The sequence below is a fragment of the Urocitellus parryii genome, chromosome 4 (assembly GCF_045843805.1).
Source record: "Urocitellus parryii isolate mUroPar1 chromosome 4, mUroPar1.hap1, whole genome shotgun sequence".
Taxonomy (NCBI): Eukaryota; Metazoa; Chordata; class Mammalia; order Rodentia; family Sciuridae; genus Urocitellus; species Urocitellus parryii.
This window is the reverse complement of record NC_135534.1, coordinates 183886753-183903222: the sequence shown is the minus strand read 5'-3', so window position 1 is coordinate 183903222 and position 16470 is coordinate 183886753. Positions and strand designations below refer to the sequence as shown.

Here is a 16470-nt window from a genome sequence, read left to right as displayed (position 1 = left end):
GTCATAGTACATTCACTTAATGGACTATTTGTAATTACTAAATAGATTTTTTGAAGAATTTATATTATTGAAAAAATACTTATACTAGTATAGTTATATAAAAGAAAGATAAAAACAGAATTCTGCATTTTTATCCAGAACAAGATTTATCAAAAAAATTACCATGGTATCTTTTCTAAAATTTCTTGACTTGAAAATTAATACAGATACATTTAGATAGAACAAAACAATTCCAAATAAAAGAAACAAATGAAGATGATACCTAATTACATTAGAAAAATTGATTTGGTAAATAATGTAAAAACCTTAATGTAAATGATTAGGCAATTTCTTCACATCTGTGGATATAACACACTGAGGCTGTGTTGTACTTCAGAGTCATTGATGTTTCCCACATCCTAGATTGTGGCAGAAAGGATAGTATACTTTAAAATACTTGTTATCGAGGGGCAAATTTGCTTTATAACATTATCACGTGTGTCTAGCTAAATGAGAGGTTGATAAAAGTATAAGTTTTATTTAACTATTTAGGCTTTATAAACAGATCAGTGAAAACTGGATAGGCCAGGTTTCACTCCTATTCGATACTGATAAAGAACAATTAAAACTTTGCCAAAAAACTTGATTTTTAAAAGTAAAATAGATTCTAAAAAAGAAAACCACAATAATTGGTTGTTGTTCTGTTCCTAAGAAGAAAGGTCAACCATAAGGTGGCGAGACTTGAGAAGATGGCCAGGAATCAATTCGTGTGATCAGGATGATCAATAAACATTACCAACAATGAGGAACATTCAGTTTTAACTTATTTTTTCTTATGTGCTGTGATTTTAGTGTTTTGTGGTTAACAAATTATTTTCATTATTTGAGTGGAGTAATTCAATGAAAGAGGATCATTTCTGCAGGAGTAGAGATCAGATGGCCAAGGGGCGCAGAGTGTCTGGAACTTACACATATTTACCATTGCCAAAGTATTAATTATTAATTATGCCAATGTGATTAATATAGGTGATACATATATCCCATTAGGTGAATTTTTTGGAATACCCAATTAGAATGAAGTTACAAATTAGCTTTTAAAACACTATAAAAAACTGAATAGCTTGATATCTTTTAGGTTTTCATCTTACAGTTCAAAAATTTCTTAATTTGCTGTGAATTTCAAAATGCCACCTACATTTACAATCTGTTTCAGAGCCAAATAAAATAATTTTAATATTGTTAGTATAGTAAAACCATTTTCTTCTTTTATTAATTTATCAAATATGACTTAGGTACAGCTAGGTGTGGTGGCACACACCTGTAATCACAGAGGTTGGGAGGCTAAGGCAAGGGAGGATTGTGAGTTTACATATATATATGTAAATTAAATAAATTAACATATATAAAAGTTTTATAGCAATGCATAAAATATGTAAGCTATTATTATTATTAATAACCAAGAATTAATAAAGAATTCATGTAGCCTAATAACTTCCATTTACCAATAGGGAATAATAAGATAGATGAATAAAGTGATTAAAATGCATTTGGAATAAGAATCTAAGGAGTATATAGAAACTTGGGAATGGGGTAATGAATGTCCTCAAGACTTCTTATTGGTTATTTAAAATACAGTAATGTGAGCAATATAATTAAGTCTTTAGGGTATTATTCTTGAAGTTTCAAAAAGTTTTGAATATGTTTCCCCTGAAGCAATTTAAAATTTTGGCTTAGAAAATTGCAGAAGTCCCTAAGAGCATGAAATATTTAAATTGCCTTCCTGTGCCTAAAAAGATTCTTCAGAGGATTTACTGGGCCTTCACCATGTGCCCCATTCTCAGACTGAACTAGTGAATATTTGTTCTCCCTTCCCTTTTGAACTAGTGAAATTAAACTATACTTCCTTTGGAAACACATTTGACTGTAATGTACAGAAAATTTTGAAATAATTTGGAAATGGTAACTTTGTCATCAATATTTTCCAAATTCTATGTCCTGTGACATTTGGCTCTCCAAAGGTAACACTTTTTTTTTTTTTTTAGAAACCCATCAGCCTCATAGAAAATTTTGTAGACTAGCCTGAAAATCAAAGATCAAGGAAAAATTTAACTATGTGTGGCAGCCTGACCAGGTAAGACTATCCCTTTAGAGATAATTGCTGAAAAAATACTAATAACTAACAAATAAAAGAGTCAGTCTTTATGAACTGAGTTGAAAGAACACATATGTTGTGAGGCTGGATTATTTTCTACTAGAAATAGTGTGTAGGGAATAGGAATAAAGATTCCAAGAGAAAGGTCTTAAATAATAGGTAGAAAATTGGGGTAAAAAGGAAAAACAACCAAAAGAATAATTGTAAATCCAAAGCAATATGAACTTCAAAAACAGATGGTTGCTTAGGTCTAACGGGGAATAAAGATTTATTTGGTCAGAATATATTTTCTACTCCTTGCTTCACTACAAGTGTCTACACTTCAAATAGTATCATTTTCTTTGATTCTATGAGGTCACAATAGTCTGCAGATCTGAACTCTTGATCAAAATATAAAGCAGTTTGTTTTCACCAAGGTTTGATTTTGTAGCTTTTTACCTCTTAGCACAAATTGGGCTTTGTTGGGTTCACTTTAGCAAATGTTTGTCCATAGTAACCATGAGTCAATGTTTTACATTGTTCCTGTCCTAGAACCTTTACATGGGCAGTTTGTTTGGAATGTGTCATTTCTTGTTCTCGAATACATCATTGGATTTGTGAAAAAAGAAAATGAAGAGAAACAATGAGTCATTATCTAACAGGAAGAAATTCTGACTTATGTTTGCATAAATATTTGGAAGCTTGTTTTGAGTATTTCATTTTGTTGTTGTTAGTAATGCATTTCTATGATAATTTTAGATATTATATTTGTACTACACATACAATTAGATTTTAGATGAATGAATTGCAATAGTCTTTATTTTCAAATGTCAGTCTGTGAGTTCCTTGTTTCAAACTGCAGTGGACATTTGTTATAATAGTATAAGATTATTCATTGCAAAGTGAGTAAACTTTTGCTATAGTGTGCATCCATCTCAAATCATAGATGTGATGAAAATAGTAGGTTGGATTGGTTAAGGAGAGATGCCTGGTAAAGCCTAACTGATAAATAATATTTGAAGATACTCTTGTAGAAGGATGATGGAAGAACAAGTCACCAGAAGATGAAGGAAACCAAAATAGTACTTGTCATGTGCTACGTGCTTTACATACATTACTTAATTTATTTTCTGAAGGTCCTCATAATGAGGCTATTAAAATATCCTATTATGCATGAGGATATGGAGACTCTGGGAAGTAAATTACCCAAGACCATGGGACTAATGACTGGCTAAGATAGTACTTAAATGCATGTTTTGTTTTCTACTAGGAAAAGTGGACCTGACATGATAATAAGTTGTATGGTGGCAGTGTTTAGAAGAATGATTCTTAAAGTAAAATTGCATCTCAGCCACCATGTATCAAGGAGTAGGAATTTGGGTGGTGTTCTCTATAACATAGAATTAAGAAGGCAAATCTTGGCTTGATATAAAAAAGAAATATTCATATTTAGTGTATAAAATAATCTCAAAGCATAAAGTGTAAAAAGGATGAAAATAAGGGAAAAGTAGAGTGAAAGAAAAAGACTCTAATAATGGCTAAAGGCAGAGCAGTGTGGGTAGTTAGAAGAGGATTGAAATAGGGTGAAAGCCCTTAATTCAGACTTTGCTTTTGTGTAAAGTTTCATTAAGAAGGGGAAATGTTCTGTGTTGAGTGCCTGTTTGATTCCAGAAGTTACTTTTTGTTTTGTGAATTGATTGGAGCACTTTCAATGGATTCTGTGCTGAACAAGGATATAACTGGAAATTCGTATGTGTTTATGCATGTGTATAGGTGCATTAGGAAGGGGCTATTTTTGAGAAAAAATTCATAGAGTTGGCTCATGATCTTCTGAGGAAGGATTTGGAGGTGATGAACACCATTCCTAATTCTTGGGTGATATAATGGGGATTTTAGTAAAAACATTCAAAGTGAGAAGTTTATAGAATTGCCCTGTTGGAAGATATTTTCTTTGTGAAGAAGTTATTTTTTAAAAAATTCTTTGAGGGATGTGGGGATAAGAAAGAAAGTAGAATGAAACAGACATTATTACTTTATGCATGTATGTGACTCTATGACCAATGTGATTCTACAATATGTATACTCAGAAGAATGAGAAATTATGTCTCATCTATGCATGATATATCAAAGTATACAAGTGCATTCTACTCTCATATATAACTAATTAAAACAAATAAAAAAATTTAAAAAAGAAGAAGAAAAGTCCTTACTATAAAAAAATAAAATAAAAAATTCTTTGAATTCTTACAGGTGAAAGACAGATGATAAAATGGAATGGGAAAACCAAACCATTCAGGTGGAGTTTTTTCTGAAGGGACTTTCTGGTTACCCAAGGCTTGAGGTACTCTTTTTTGTACTCATCTTATTAATGTATGTGGTCATCCTTATGGGCAATGGAACCCTCATCATACTCTCCATCCTCGACTCTCGCCTCCACACCCCTATGTACTTCTTCCTGGGGAACCTCTCCTTCTTGGACATCTGCTACACTAGCACCTCAATACCTTCCACTCTGGTGAGCTTCCTCACAGAAAGAAAGACCATTTCCTTCTCTGGCTGTGCAGTGCAGATGTTCCTTGGCTTGGCCATGGGGACAACAGAGTGTGTGCTCCTGGGAATGATGGCCTTTGACCGCTATGTGGCCATCTGCAATCCCCTGAGGTATCTCATCATCATGAACAAGAATTCCTATGTGACCATGGCAGCTGGCTCCTGGCTTTCAGGGGTTGTCAACTCTGCAGTGCAAACTGCATTTGTGGTACGGTTGCCTTTCTGCAGGAATAATGTCATCAATCATTTTTCTTGTGAAATTCTGGCTGTCATGAAGTTGGCCTGTGCTGACATCTCAGGTAATGAGTTCATCATGCTTGTGGCCACAACTTTGTTCACTTTAATGCCGCTGCTCTTGATTGTCGTATCTTACTCATTAATCGTTTCCAGCATCCTCAAGATTCGTTCCTCTGAGGGGAGAAGCAAAGCCTTCTCTACCTGCTCAGCACACCTGACTGTGGTGATAATATTCTATGGTACCATTCTTTTCATGTACATGAAACCCAAGTCTAAAGACGCACTTAATTCAGATGGTCTGGATGCAACAGACAAACTTATATCCATGTTCTATGGGGTGATGACTCCCATGATGAATCCTTTAATCTATAGTCTTAGGAACAAGGATGTGAAGGAGGCATTAAAAAATTTACTGAGCAGAAGATTAATTTGCAAGTGAATGGAATATATATTGTGCTGTGAACTAATTGGACATTGTTAAAACTTGAGAATTACATTGGAATTTTGGTTACTTTTACTTTATCTTTGCTGTTTTGTGTATCATGTTAAAATTATTAGATGCTCATAAAGAATTTTCATTGTATAAGACAGTAAGGTAAGACATAGAGAGAGATCACCTGCCATCAAGAGATGGGTACTTGCAAACTTTTTGAACAGTTTCTTCATATTCTGTATTTTTTTTGCAGTATCAAGGTAGAAAATTGTGTACCTTTTTTATGTTCTTTTTTTGCATACATACATTATTTCATAGGCAACAATTCATCAAATCATTAAAAATAAACAAAGCTCTCTATTGTGAAAAAAAGCCAAAGAAAAAATTCCCCAAAATGCTTCACTCATATTTTCTATTGGAGAGCTTCTATTGCAGTTTTACATCAATCTACAAATTTTCTTAGACCACCACATGCTAACATGCTATTTATTTGGCAATCTATATTTAATTTAAACCCAAAGTTGCTTTTCCATTGAGCTACATTATTAGTTCATTTTATTTTATGTTTTTAAATTGTTTTTTAAAGAGAGAGAGAGAGAGAGAGAGAGAGAGAGAGAATTTTTTCATATTTATTTATTTTTTTAGTTTTTGGCGGACATAACATCTTTGTTTGTATGTGGTGCTGAGGATCGAACCCGGGCTGCATGCATGCCAGGCGAGCGCGCTACCGCTTGAGCCACATCCCCAGCCCTCATATTATTTTTATTTTGTGACAGGGTCCTACCAAATTGCTGAGGCTAGCTGCACTTTGTCATCCTCCTCCCTCAGCCTTCCAAGTCACTGGGAATACAGCTGTGTGCCATTCAACCCAGTTCAAGTGCTGTTTTTTTTTTTTTTTCCCCAACATTTAATGTTGGAAAATGATGTTTGGAACAAACTTATGCCTAAGGCAGCATAAAAGTAAATTGTGAAATAATGATTTTTTGCAGACAGTTGATTTTTACAGATATATGCATAGTCTTCATTATTCAAAGAGCTTTGCATGTACCTAGCGCCCTTTGTGGTCTTAAGTAACTATCCTTAATCCAGAAAGTCTGACAAATTGAGAAACTGCAAACTTTATAAAAGTCTGCAGAATGTTAAGAATTGACAAAAGGAAGATTTAGAATTGGCAAGTCTGGTTGGGTTTAGTGTGATCCCGAGCAACTAATTATGTCATACAATTAAGAAAAGAGAAACACCTTAGAAAGTAAAGTGAGAAAGGATTCTGAAAAAGAAAGAGTCTTTGGACCTGAGAATAGAACATGAGTAGTAACTGAAATTTATTAAGCTGCAATTTTTCTCCAGGAAGTTTACTAGGGCATAAAAGCATTAACAGATATTGGAAAAGAACTGACATGGAATTGAATACTAGACCCTAGGTCAGGTCAAAAAATAGCCCAGACCTTGGTGATGAGACTGCAAATGGACTGGGCCTAGAACTCCTAGAGACAATATGCAAAGTATCTTTATATTGAGAATGTGACTGTATTGAAATTTTAGCAATCCCATTTAGTGTGTAATATTGCAATTTAGAATAATTTTCAAACATATCATTATGTCCTATGGTAATGATACAGTGTATTATTGGGAAAAAAGAAAGGAGAAAGTCTATGAATCTTAGGAGCAAGAATTCTTCAGCTTAAGTATTATTTATTGATTATATTTATCTATAAATGTTATTGAAAAAAAATTTGAACAGGCTTTAAAATTTTAAGATGCACTTAAGGATATAAAATAAACAGCTTATCCCTGTTGATAAGTTATCCATTTCTTTTTTCTGGAATTAACAAACTTTATATTTACAGAGATATGTGTGGGGGAAAATATATATATATATATATATATATATATATATATATATATATATATGTAATCTTTCTTACACCAACAATGGAGTGCCATATAAATTGTTCTTAATATTACTTTTCTACCTATTATTTCTTGAATATCTTTCCTTATCAGTGTACAGAAAAAAGCCTCATTTCTTTTGAGAGTAGAATAGTGTCCCACTGTTTCTATGTTCCTTTCTTGTAGAAATTTAAATTGTTTCCACATCTGTCATTATAAACAATATTTTAATTAATCAATTTGTAAGTTAATCACTTTGCAGGTAATGCCAGTACATCTGTATGATAATTACTGAAAAGTAAACCTATTGTCAAAATTGTATGTATTCACTTGTGATCTTGATAAATATTGCCACCTGGAGATGGTAGGAAATTTCTGATTGGAAGTTCCCTGAGATTTTGGCAATCTTTCTTAAACATCCTTTTCATCTAACATCTGTTTATTTATCCATATGTACATGTAACAATATATATGTAAACAATGTGTAAATAATGTATATAAGTACAAATTACCAAGTAGTATAACTATATGTCAATTAATAAGGAGTTACAATCTATATACATATGTATATAATTATTATTTATATGTTTATAATTTATTTTATACATTAGTTGTACATAAGATTTAACTATATGTTGTACATGATATGTTATTATATATTATTTTATCCACATATATTCTTAGATGTAGAATTTATGGTTGAGTCATATACTTTTACCTGAAATATAAAAAGAAATATTTGATGATATTATACTGTAATCTGAAAAAAGCCCCTGATAATGAACTCTAATTAAACCAATATATAAATATAGCCCTCAAGACTGGGAACAAAAAACAGGAGAGGTACTAATAGTGATCAATGAATAAGCACATTAATAGATATATTGATCAAGACTATTCAAGTTTCCATCATATAAGGCTGAAGAGATGAATCGTACATAAACTTCAAACACTTTTATATTATCTCAATAAAATTTGGGAAATTGGAGATTAATATGGAAATTAGGGAGTTGAACTATTCTCTTAGTTTCATCTTCCTTTTGGTTTGAAGGATTTAAGGGTATCAGAGAGCACCCTACTAGAAAGGAACTTCATCTCTATGAGAAAAATGGTTGGATCCTGTCAATCAAGCTATGAGAGTAAAGACAGAGAAGAGAACTATTTTTGGAATGAAAATATAGCATAAATATATAAATTAATTTAAAAAATAGTCCTGCCAACATCAACAACCAGTAGAATGTGAAAAAAAAGAGAATGTTGTAATCCAAAACAAGGAATGAAAAATAAGTATGATGGAAAGAAGAAAATGAACCACATTAATAATTATGTTAAAATGAACACGATAGATATTTTTATAAATTACAGAAACTTAAAAGTAGCTGGTACGGTGGCACATGTCTATAATCCCAGTATCTTGGGAGGCTGAGGCAAGGAGGATTGTGAGTTCAAAGCCAGCTTCAGGAAAAGTGAGGCACTAAGCAACTCATGTGAGACCTTGTCTCTAAATAAAGTACAAAATAGAGCTGAGGATTTGCCTCAGTGGTCCATCGCCCCTGAGTTCAATCTCTGTTACCCAAAAACAAAAACAAAAATATGACTTTCAGTAGATTAACATATATAAAGTTTTATAACAATGCATGAATATTTGTAAGTAATTATTATTAATAATAACTAAGAATTAATAAAGAATGAATGTAGCTTAGTAACTTCCATTTACCAATAGGAGATAGTAAGATGAATAGTGTCTGGACAAAGTCATTAGAATGCATTTGGAACAGGAATCTGAGAAGTACATAGCAAGTTAGGAAAGGGGTAATGTATGTCCTCAAGTCTTATGATTGGTTAATTAAAATACAGTAATGAACCCAATATAATTAAGTCTTTAGGGTATTATTCTTGAAGTTTCAAAAAGTTTTGAATATCTTTCCCCTGAAGCAATTTAAAATTTTGGCTTAGAAAATTGCAGAAGTCCCTAAGAGCAAGAAATATTTAAATTGTGTTCCTGAGTCTTTAGAGAATTTACTGGGTCTGTAGAATGTGCCCCATTCTCAGACTGAAGTAGTGAATATTTGTTCTCCTTTCCTTTTGAAATAGTGAAACTAAACTATACTTCCTTTGGAAACACATTTGACTGTAATGTACATAAAATTTTGAAATAATTTGGAAATGGTACCTTTGTCATCAATGTTTCCCAAACATTGGCTCCCCAACAGTAACACCTTTTTTTAAGAAATCCATCAGCCTTGTAGAAAATTTTGTAGACTAGCCTGAAAATCAAAGATCAAGGAACAATTTGCTATGTGTGGCAGTCTGATCAGGTAAGTCTACCTTCCCTTTATAGGTAATAGCTGAAAATATACTAATAACTAACAAATAAAAGAGTCAGACTTTATGAACTGAGTTGAAAGAAGTCATGTGTTGTGGGGATGGATTATTTCCTAATGGCAGTAGTGTATAAAGAATAGGAATAAAGATTCCAAGAGAAAGGTTAGAAAATAGTTAGAAATCTGGAGGGAGGAAGGAAAAACAATCAAAAGAATAGTTGTAAATCCAAAGCAATATGAACTTCAAAAACAGATGGTTGCTTAGGTCTAACGGGGAATAAAGATTTATTTGGTCAGAATGCATTTCCTACTCCTTGCTTCACTACAAGTGTCTACACTTCAAATAGTATCATTTTTTTGGTTCTGTGAGGTCACAATAGTCTGCAGATCTGAACTCTTGATCAAAATGTAAAGCAGGTTGTTTTCACCAAAGTTTGATTTTGTAGCTATTTACCTCTTAGCACCAATTGGGCTTTGTTTGGTTCACTTTAGCAAATGTTTGTCCATAGTAATCATGAGTAGACAATGTTTTACCCTGTTCCTGTCTTGGAACCTTTACATGGGCAGGCTGTTAGGAATTTATTTGAATACAGCTTTGGATTTGTGAAAAATGAAAATGAAGAGGAACAATGAGTCATTATCATTTTTTACAAATTTCTTCCTAACAGGAAGAAATTCTGACTTATGTTTGCATAAATATTTGGAAGCTTGTTTTGAGTATTTCATTTTTTGTTGTTAGTGATGCATTTCTATGATAATTTTAGATATTATATTTGTATTACATTTACATTTAGATTTTAGATGAATGAATTGCAATAGCCTTTATTATCAAATGTCAGTCTGTGAGTTCCTTGTTTCAAACTGCCGTGGACATTTGTTATAATAGTATAAGATTATTCATTGCAAAGTGAGTAAACTTTTGCTATAGTGTGCATCCATCTCAAATCATAGATGTGATGAAAAATAGTAGATTGCATTGGTTAAGGAGAGATGCCTGGTAAAGCCTAACTGATAAATAATATTTGAAGATACTCTTGTAGAAGGATGATGGAAAAACAAGTCACCAGAAGATGAAGGAAACCAAAATAGTACTTGCCATGTGCTACGTGCTTTACAGACATTACCTAATTTATTTTCTGAAGGTCCTCATAATGAGGCTATTAAAATCTACCTGTTATGCATGGGAATATGGAGACTCTGGGAAGTAAATTACCTAAGACCATGGGACTAATGACTGGCTAAGATAGTATTTAAATGCATGTTTTTTCTACTAGGAAAAGTGGACCTGACATGATAATAAGTTGTATGGTGGCAGTGTTTAGAAGACTGATTCTTAAAGTAAAATTGCTTCTCAGCCACCATGTATCAAGGAGTAGGAATTTGGGTGGTGTTCTCTATAACATAGAATTAAGAAGGCAAATCTTGGCTTGAGATAAAAAAGAAATATTCATATTTAGTGTATAAAATAATCTCAAAGCATAAAGTGTAAAAAGGATGAAAATAAGGGAAAAGTAGACTGAAAGAAAAAGACTCTAATAATGGCTAAAGGCAGAGCAGTGTGGGTAGTTAGAAGAGGAGGGAAATAGGGTGAAAGCCCTTAATTCAGACTTTGCTCTTGTGTAAAGTTTCATTAAGAAGGGGAAATGTCCTGTGTTAAGTGCCTGTTTGATTCCAGAAGTTACTTTTTGTTTTGTGAATTGATTGGAGCACTTTCAATGGATTCTGTGCTGAACAAGGATATAATTGGAAAATTGTGTGTGTTTATGCATGTGTACAGGAGCATTAGGAGGGGCCTATTTTTGAGAAAAAAATTCATAGAGTTGGCTCATGGCCTTCTGAGGAAGGACTTTAGAGGTGACAAACACCTTTCATAATTCTTGCGTGATAAAACTGGATAGTTCCCTGAAAACATTCAAACTGTGAACTGTTATGGAACTGCCATGTTAAAAGTTACCTTCTTAATTATAGGGTTTCTTTTGGGTCCTTTTCTATTAGACTTTTATAGCAATTCATTTAAATGGCAATTAATGGATGTTTACTTTACAGAATTAGCAGTCATAGACTGGGAGTCAATATATGCAAATCACATACATGATAAAGCACACATTCAGAACATGTAAAGAACTCTGAAAATTCAACAGAAATTTTTTAAAAATCATTTGAAACAGGCAAAAGATATGAACAGATCCTTTACCAAAGAGAATATAAGGATGCCAAAAAAATGACCATGGAAATATGTTCAACATCATTAGTCATTAGGAAATGCAAATTAAAACCATGATGAAATATAACTACATACCTATTAAAATGAATTTCTAAAACCTGTTGACAATACTAAATGTTCATGGAGATGGGATGGCACATTGCTGGTTGCAATGCAAAAGTGACACAGCTGCTCTGGTAAACTACATTTATTGCAAATTTAAATGTGTACTTTCTATATCTGTATTATCCCCCTACTGGATATTTACCATAAAAATAATGGAACCTGGTGTTCATTAAAAAATTGAAGCAAAAATACTTACATTACTCTAATTATAACTGCCCCAAACTGGAGACAGCTCAAATGTTCTTTAAAAGATAAATGGATAGACAACTATAATACACCCATTCAATGGAATTCTTATTTAGCCCTAACAACTTGAATGAATATTAGAGGCTTTAAGCTAGGTGAGAGAAGCTCAACTTGGTTCCATGTCATTTGTAGGACATTCTGGATAAAGTGAAACTATGGGGCCGGAAATCACATCAGTGGTTAACAGGGTTTGTGAGTATGTGGAAGAAGTAAGTAGAAAAGAAATTGTATGAAAGATTTTGGGGAGGTTATAAAAGAGTTCTGTGATATGGTTATGGTGGTAGTTACTTGATTCTATACATGTTTAAAATTCTTAAAGTTGTACATAAAAAGGTAAAAAGTCAGTTTATTTTTAACTGAATGATAGTTTTAAAAAGTTAGGATAGAAAAATCATTCTATCTCTTTCACTGCTATTCCACCCTAAAAAGACATTGCATTTTGACAAGAATATTAGGCTTAAAGCAATCCTTAGCAAGAAGAGTGAAGCAAGAGGCATCACAATACCAGACCTTAAACTATACTACAGAGCTATAGTAACAACATCTGCGTGGTATTGGCACCAAAACAGACATGTAGACAAGTGGTACAGAATAGAAGACACAGAGACAAACACATATAAATACAGTTATCTCATACTAGACAAAGGTGCAAAAAGCATAAATTGGAGAAAAGATAGTTTCTTCAACAAATGGTGGTGAGGGAATTGAAAATCCATATGCAGTAAGATGAAACTAACACCTTATTTCTTACCATGAACAAAAATCTCAACTCAAAGTGGATCAAGGACCTAGGAATTAGACCAGAGACCCTATGCCTAAAATAAGAAAATGTAGGTCCAAATTTTCATCATGTTGGATTAGACCCTGATTTCCTTAACAAGACTCCTAAAATGCAAGAAATAAAATCAAGAATCAATAAATGGGATGGATTCAAACAAAAAGCTTCTTCTCAGCAAAGGAAATAATGAGGTGAAGAGAGACCCTACATTTGGGGAGCAAATTTTTGCCACACGCACATGAGATCAAGCACTAATCTCCAGGATATATAAACAACTCAAAAAACTTAACACCAAAAAATAAATAAATAAATAAAACCAACAACACACACACAAACAAACAAAACAACCCAATCAATAAATGGGCTAAGGAACTGAACAGACACTTCTCAGGAGATTTACAATTGATCAACAAATATATGGAAAAATGTTCAATATCTCTAGTAATTAGATAAATGCAAATCAAAACTACTCTAATATTTCATATCTCTCCAGTCAGAATGGCAGTTATCAAGAATCCAAGCAACAAAAGATGTTGGCGAGGATGTGGGGGGAAAGCACACTCATTCATTGCTGGTAGGACAGCAAATTTGTACAACCAATCTAGAAAGCAGTATGGAGATTCCTTAGAAAACTTGGAATGGAACACCATATGACCCAGCTATCCCACTCCTCAGTCTATATCCTCAAGCTTAAAAACAGCATACTGCAGTAATTCAGCCACTTCAATGTTTATAGCAGCACAATGCACAATTTCAAGTATAAGAGCAACCTAGATGCCCTTCAATAGATGAATGGTTAAAGAAACATATACACAATGAATATTACTCAGCCCTAAGAGAGAATAAAATTATGGCATTTGCAGGTAAATGGATGGAGTTGGAGAGTATCATGTTAAGCAAAGTAACCAGGGGCTGAATGTTTTCTCTGACAAGTGAATGCTAATCCATAAGGAGGGTGGTGCATGGAATAAGTGGAGGAACTTCGGATAAGGCAAAGGGAAGGACATGGCAAAGGGGTAGAAAACATAGTGGAATCAGATGGACATCATTACCCTAGATACATGTATGATTGCATAAACGATGTGACTCTACTTCATGCACAACCAGAGAAGTGAAAAATTCTGGTCCATTAGTGTACACTGAATTGAAGAACTTTCTACTGTCATGTATAACTGATTAGAACTAATAAATTTTAAAAAAGAGAAAAAAGAAGATTAGGCTTTACACAAGAATTGCACCCTGTTTCGCCCCACTATTGACAACTAGGCACTAATATGATTGGGTTCATTTCTGACAATTCTCTCTTCAGTTTGATTCACTTCTTTTAATATTTTAATACTTATGGGTTATTACCGAGTTCTGATCTGGAGCCACACTGCCTTTCTAAGTAATTTACCTCATCTCTGATATGACACATTGTGTATTATTTTTATGGTCTATAGAAAAATGTCAGCTAAATATGTGCCACAGGAAGGTAGGCTTGAACTTGAACACAGGCTTTGCTAAGCATCTGATGTATGACTTCAGGCTTAACTTCCCTATGTTAGGTTTTACTATCCATAAAAGAATAATATTGTGAGGTTTCAATGACATAATCTATGATAAAGATTACTATGAAAAACAAACCTAGCCCAGAATAAATAATCAATATAATTGTTTCTCCCTCATACTCGTCCTCTTACATTATTTTTTTTCTGTTTATTTTTCTTCTATTTCTGATTTTATTTCTATTTCCTCTCACTGGGTTTATTATAATTTTTCATATTTGTGCATTGGTATACTTAGGCTTATTATAGTGGAATAGTTACTATTTAAAAAATGCTTTGAATTCTTACAGGTGAAATAGAGATGATAAAATGGAATGGGAAAACCAAACCATTCTGGTGGAATTTTTTCTAAAGGGACTTTCTGGTTACCCAAGGCTTGAGGTCCTCTTTTTTGTACTCATCTTATTAATGTATGTGGTCATCCTTATGGGCAATGGAACCCTCATCATACTCTCCATCCTCGACTCTCGCCTCCACACCCCTATGTACTTCTTCCTGGGGAACCTCTCCTTCTTGGACATCTGCTACACTAGCACCTCAATACCTTCCACTCTGGTGAGCTTCCTCACAGAAAGAAAGGCCATTTCCTTCTCTGGCTGTGCAGTGCAGATGTTCCTTGGCTTGGCCATGGGGACAACAGAGTGTGTGCTCCTGGGAATGATGGCCTTTGACCGCTATGTGGCCATCTGCAATCCCCTGAGGTATCTCATCATCATGAACAAGAATTCCTATGTGACCATGGCAGCTGGCTCCTGGCTTTCAGGGGTTGTCAACTCTGCAGTGCAAACTGCATTTGTGGTACGGTTGCCTTTCTGCAGGAATAATGTCATCAATCATTTTTCTTGTGAAATTCTGGCTGTCATGAAGTTGGCCTGTGCTGACATCTCAGGTAATGAGTTCATCATGCTTGTGGCCACGACGTTGTTCATTTTGATGCCACTGCTCTTCATTGTTATGTCTTACTCATTAATCGTTTCCAGCATCCTCAAGATTCGTTCCTCTGAGGGGAGAAGCAAAGCCTTCTCTACCTGCTCAGCACACCTGACTGTGGTGATTATATTCTATGGTACCATTCTCTTCATGTACATGAAACCCAAGTCTAAAGACGCACTTAATTCAGATGGTCTGGATGCAACAGACAAACTTATATCCATGTTCTATGGGGTGATGACTCCCATGATGAATCCTTTAATCTATAGTCTTAGGAACAAGGATGTCAAGGAGGCATTAAAAAATTTATTGAGCAGAATATTAATTTGCAAGTGAATGTATATATTGTGCTGTGAACTAATTGGACATTGTTAAAACTTGAGAATTACATTGGAATTTTGGTTACTTTAACTTTGCTGTTTTGTGTATTATGTTAAATTATTAGATGCTCATAAAGAGTTTTCATGGTACAAAACAGTAACATAAGACATAGAGAGAGGTCACCTGCCATCAAGATATGGGTACTTGCAAACTTTTTGTTTTCTTCACATTCTGTAGGTTTTTGCAGTATCAAGGTAGGAAGTTGTGTACCTTTTTATGTTCTTTTTTGTGCATAAATACAGTATTTAATAGGCAAATAATTCATCAAATCCTTAAAAATTAACATAGCTCTCTATTGTGAAAAAAGCCCCAGAGAAAATCCCCAAATGCTTCACTCATATTTTCTATTAGGGAGCTTCTATTGCAGTTTTGCATTAATCTGCAAATCTACTTTAGCCATCACATGCTATTTATTTATTTACTTATTTGGCACTGAGTATATAATTTAACTCAGAGGCAGTTTACCATTGAGCTACATCCCAAGATTTATTTTTTATTTTTTATTTTGAGACAGGGTCTTACTGAGGCTAGCCACAACCTTGCAAGAGTATGTTGAAATATTTAAACCTTCAGTTCAAGTAGTTCTTCTAGTTGATAAGTTTATTTCTTGTTCTTCCAGTAATTTACCTCTAAACCAGAGGTTGCTTTATAGACTGTAAAATTAATAGCTCGTTGTGTCTCTTATACTTATAGCCAGACTTCACATATCCTCATT

At 33.5% G+C, this 16470-nt stretch overlaps 2 protein-coding genes across 2 annotated transcripts; both read left to right on the top strand.

Moving 5' to 3' along the window:
• The first annotated feature begins 4379 nt into the window (after positions 1 to 4379).
• LOC113175251 (olfactory receptor 13C9) lies at positions 4380 to 5336 on the top strand. The gene has a single exon (XM_026379515.2). The coding sequence runs from the start codon at positions 4380 to 4382 to the stop codon at positions 5334 to 5336; it is 957 nt and encodes a 318-aa protein (XP_026235300.2).
• A 9417-nt stretch (positions 5337 to 14753) lies between these two features.
• Positions 14754 to 15710, top strand: LOC113175215 (olfactory receptor 13C9). The gene has a single exon (XM_026379474.2). The coding sequence runs from the start codon at positions 14754 to 14756 to the stop codon at positions 15708 to 15710; it is 957 nt and encodes a 318-aa protein (XP_026235259.2).
• The last annotated feature ends 760 nt before the right edge of the window (positions 15711 to 16470 follow it).

What these genes read in the sequence shown, in the direction of transcription:
- LOC113175251 (XM_026379515.2), top strand. Translation starts at nt 4,380, where the DNA reads ATGGAATGGGAAAACCAAACCATTCAGGTGGAGTTTTTTCTGAAGGGA.
- LOC113175215 (XM_026379474.2), top strand. Translation starts at nt 14,754, where the DNA reads ATGGAATGGGAAAACCAAACCATTCTGGTGGAATTTTTTCTAAAGGGA.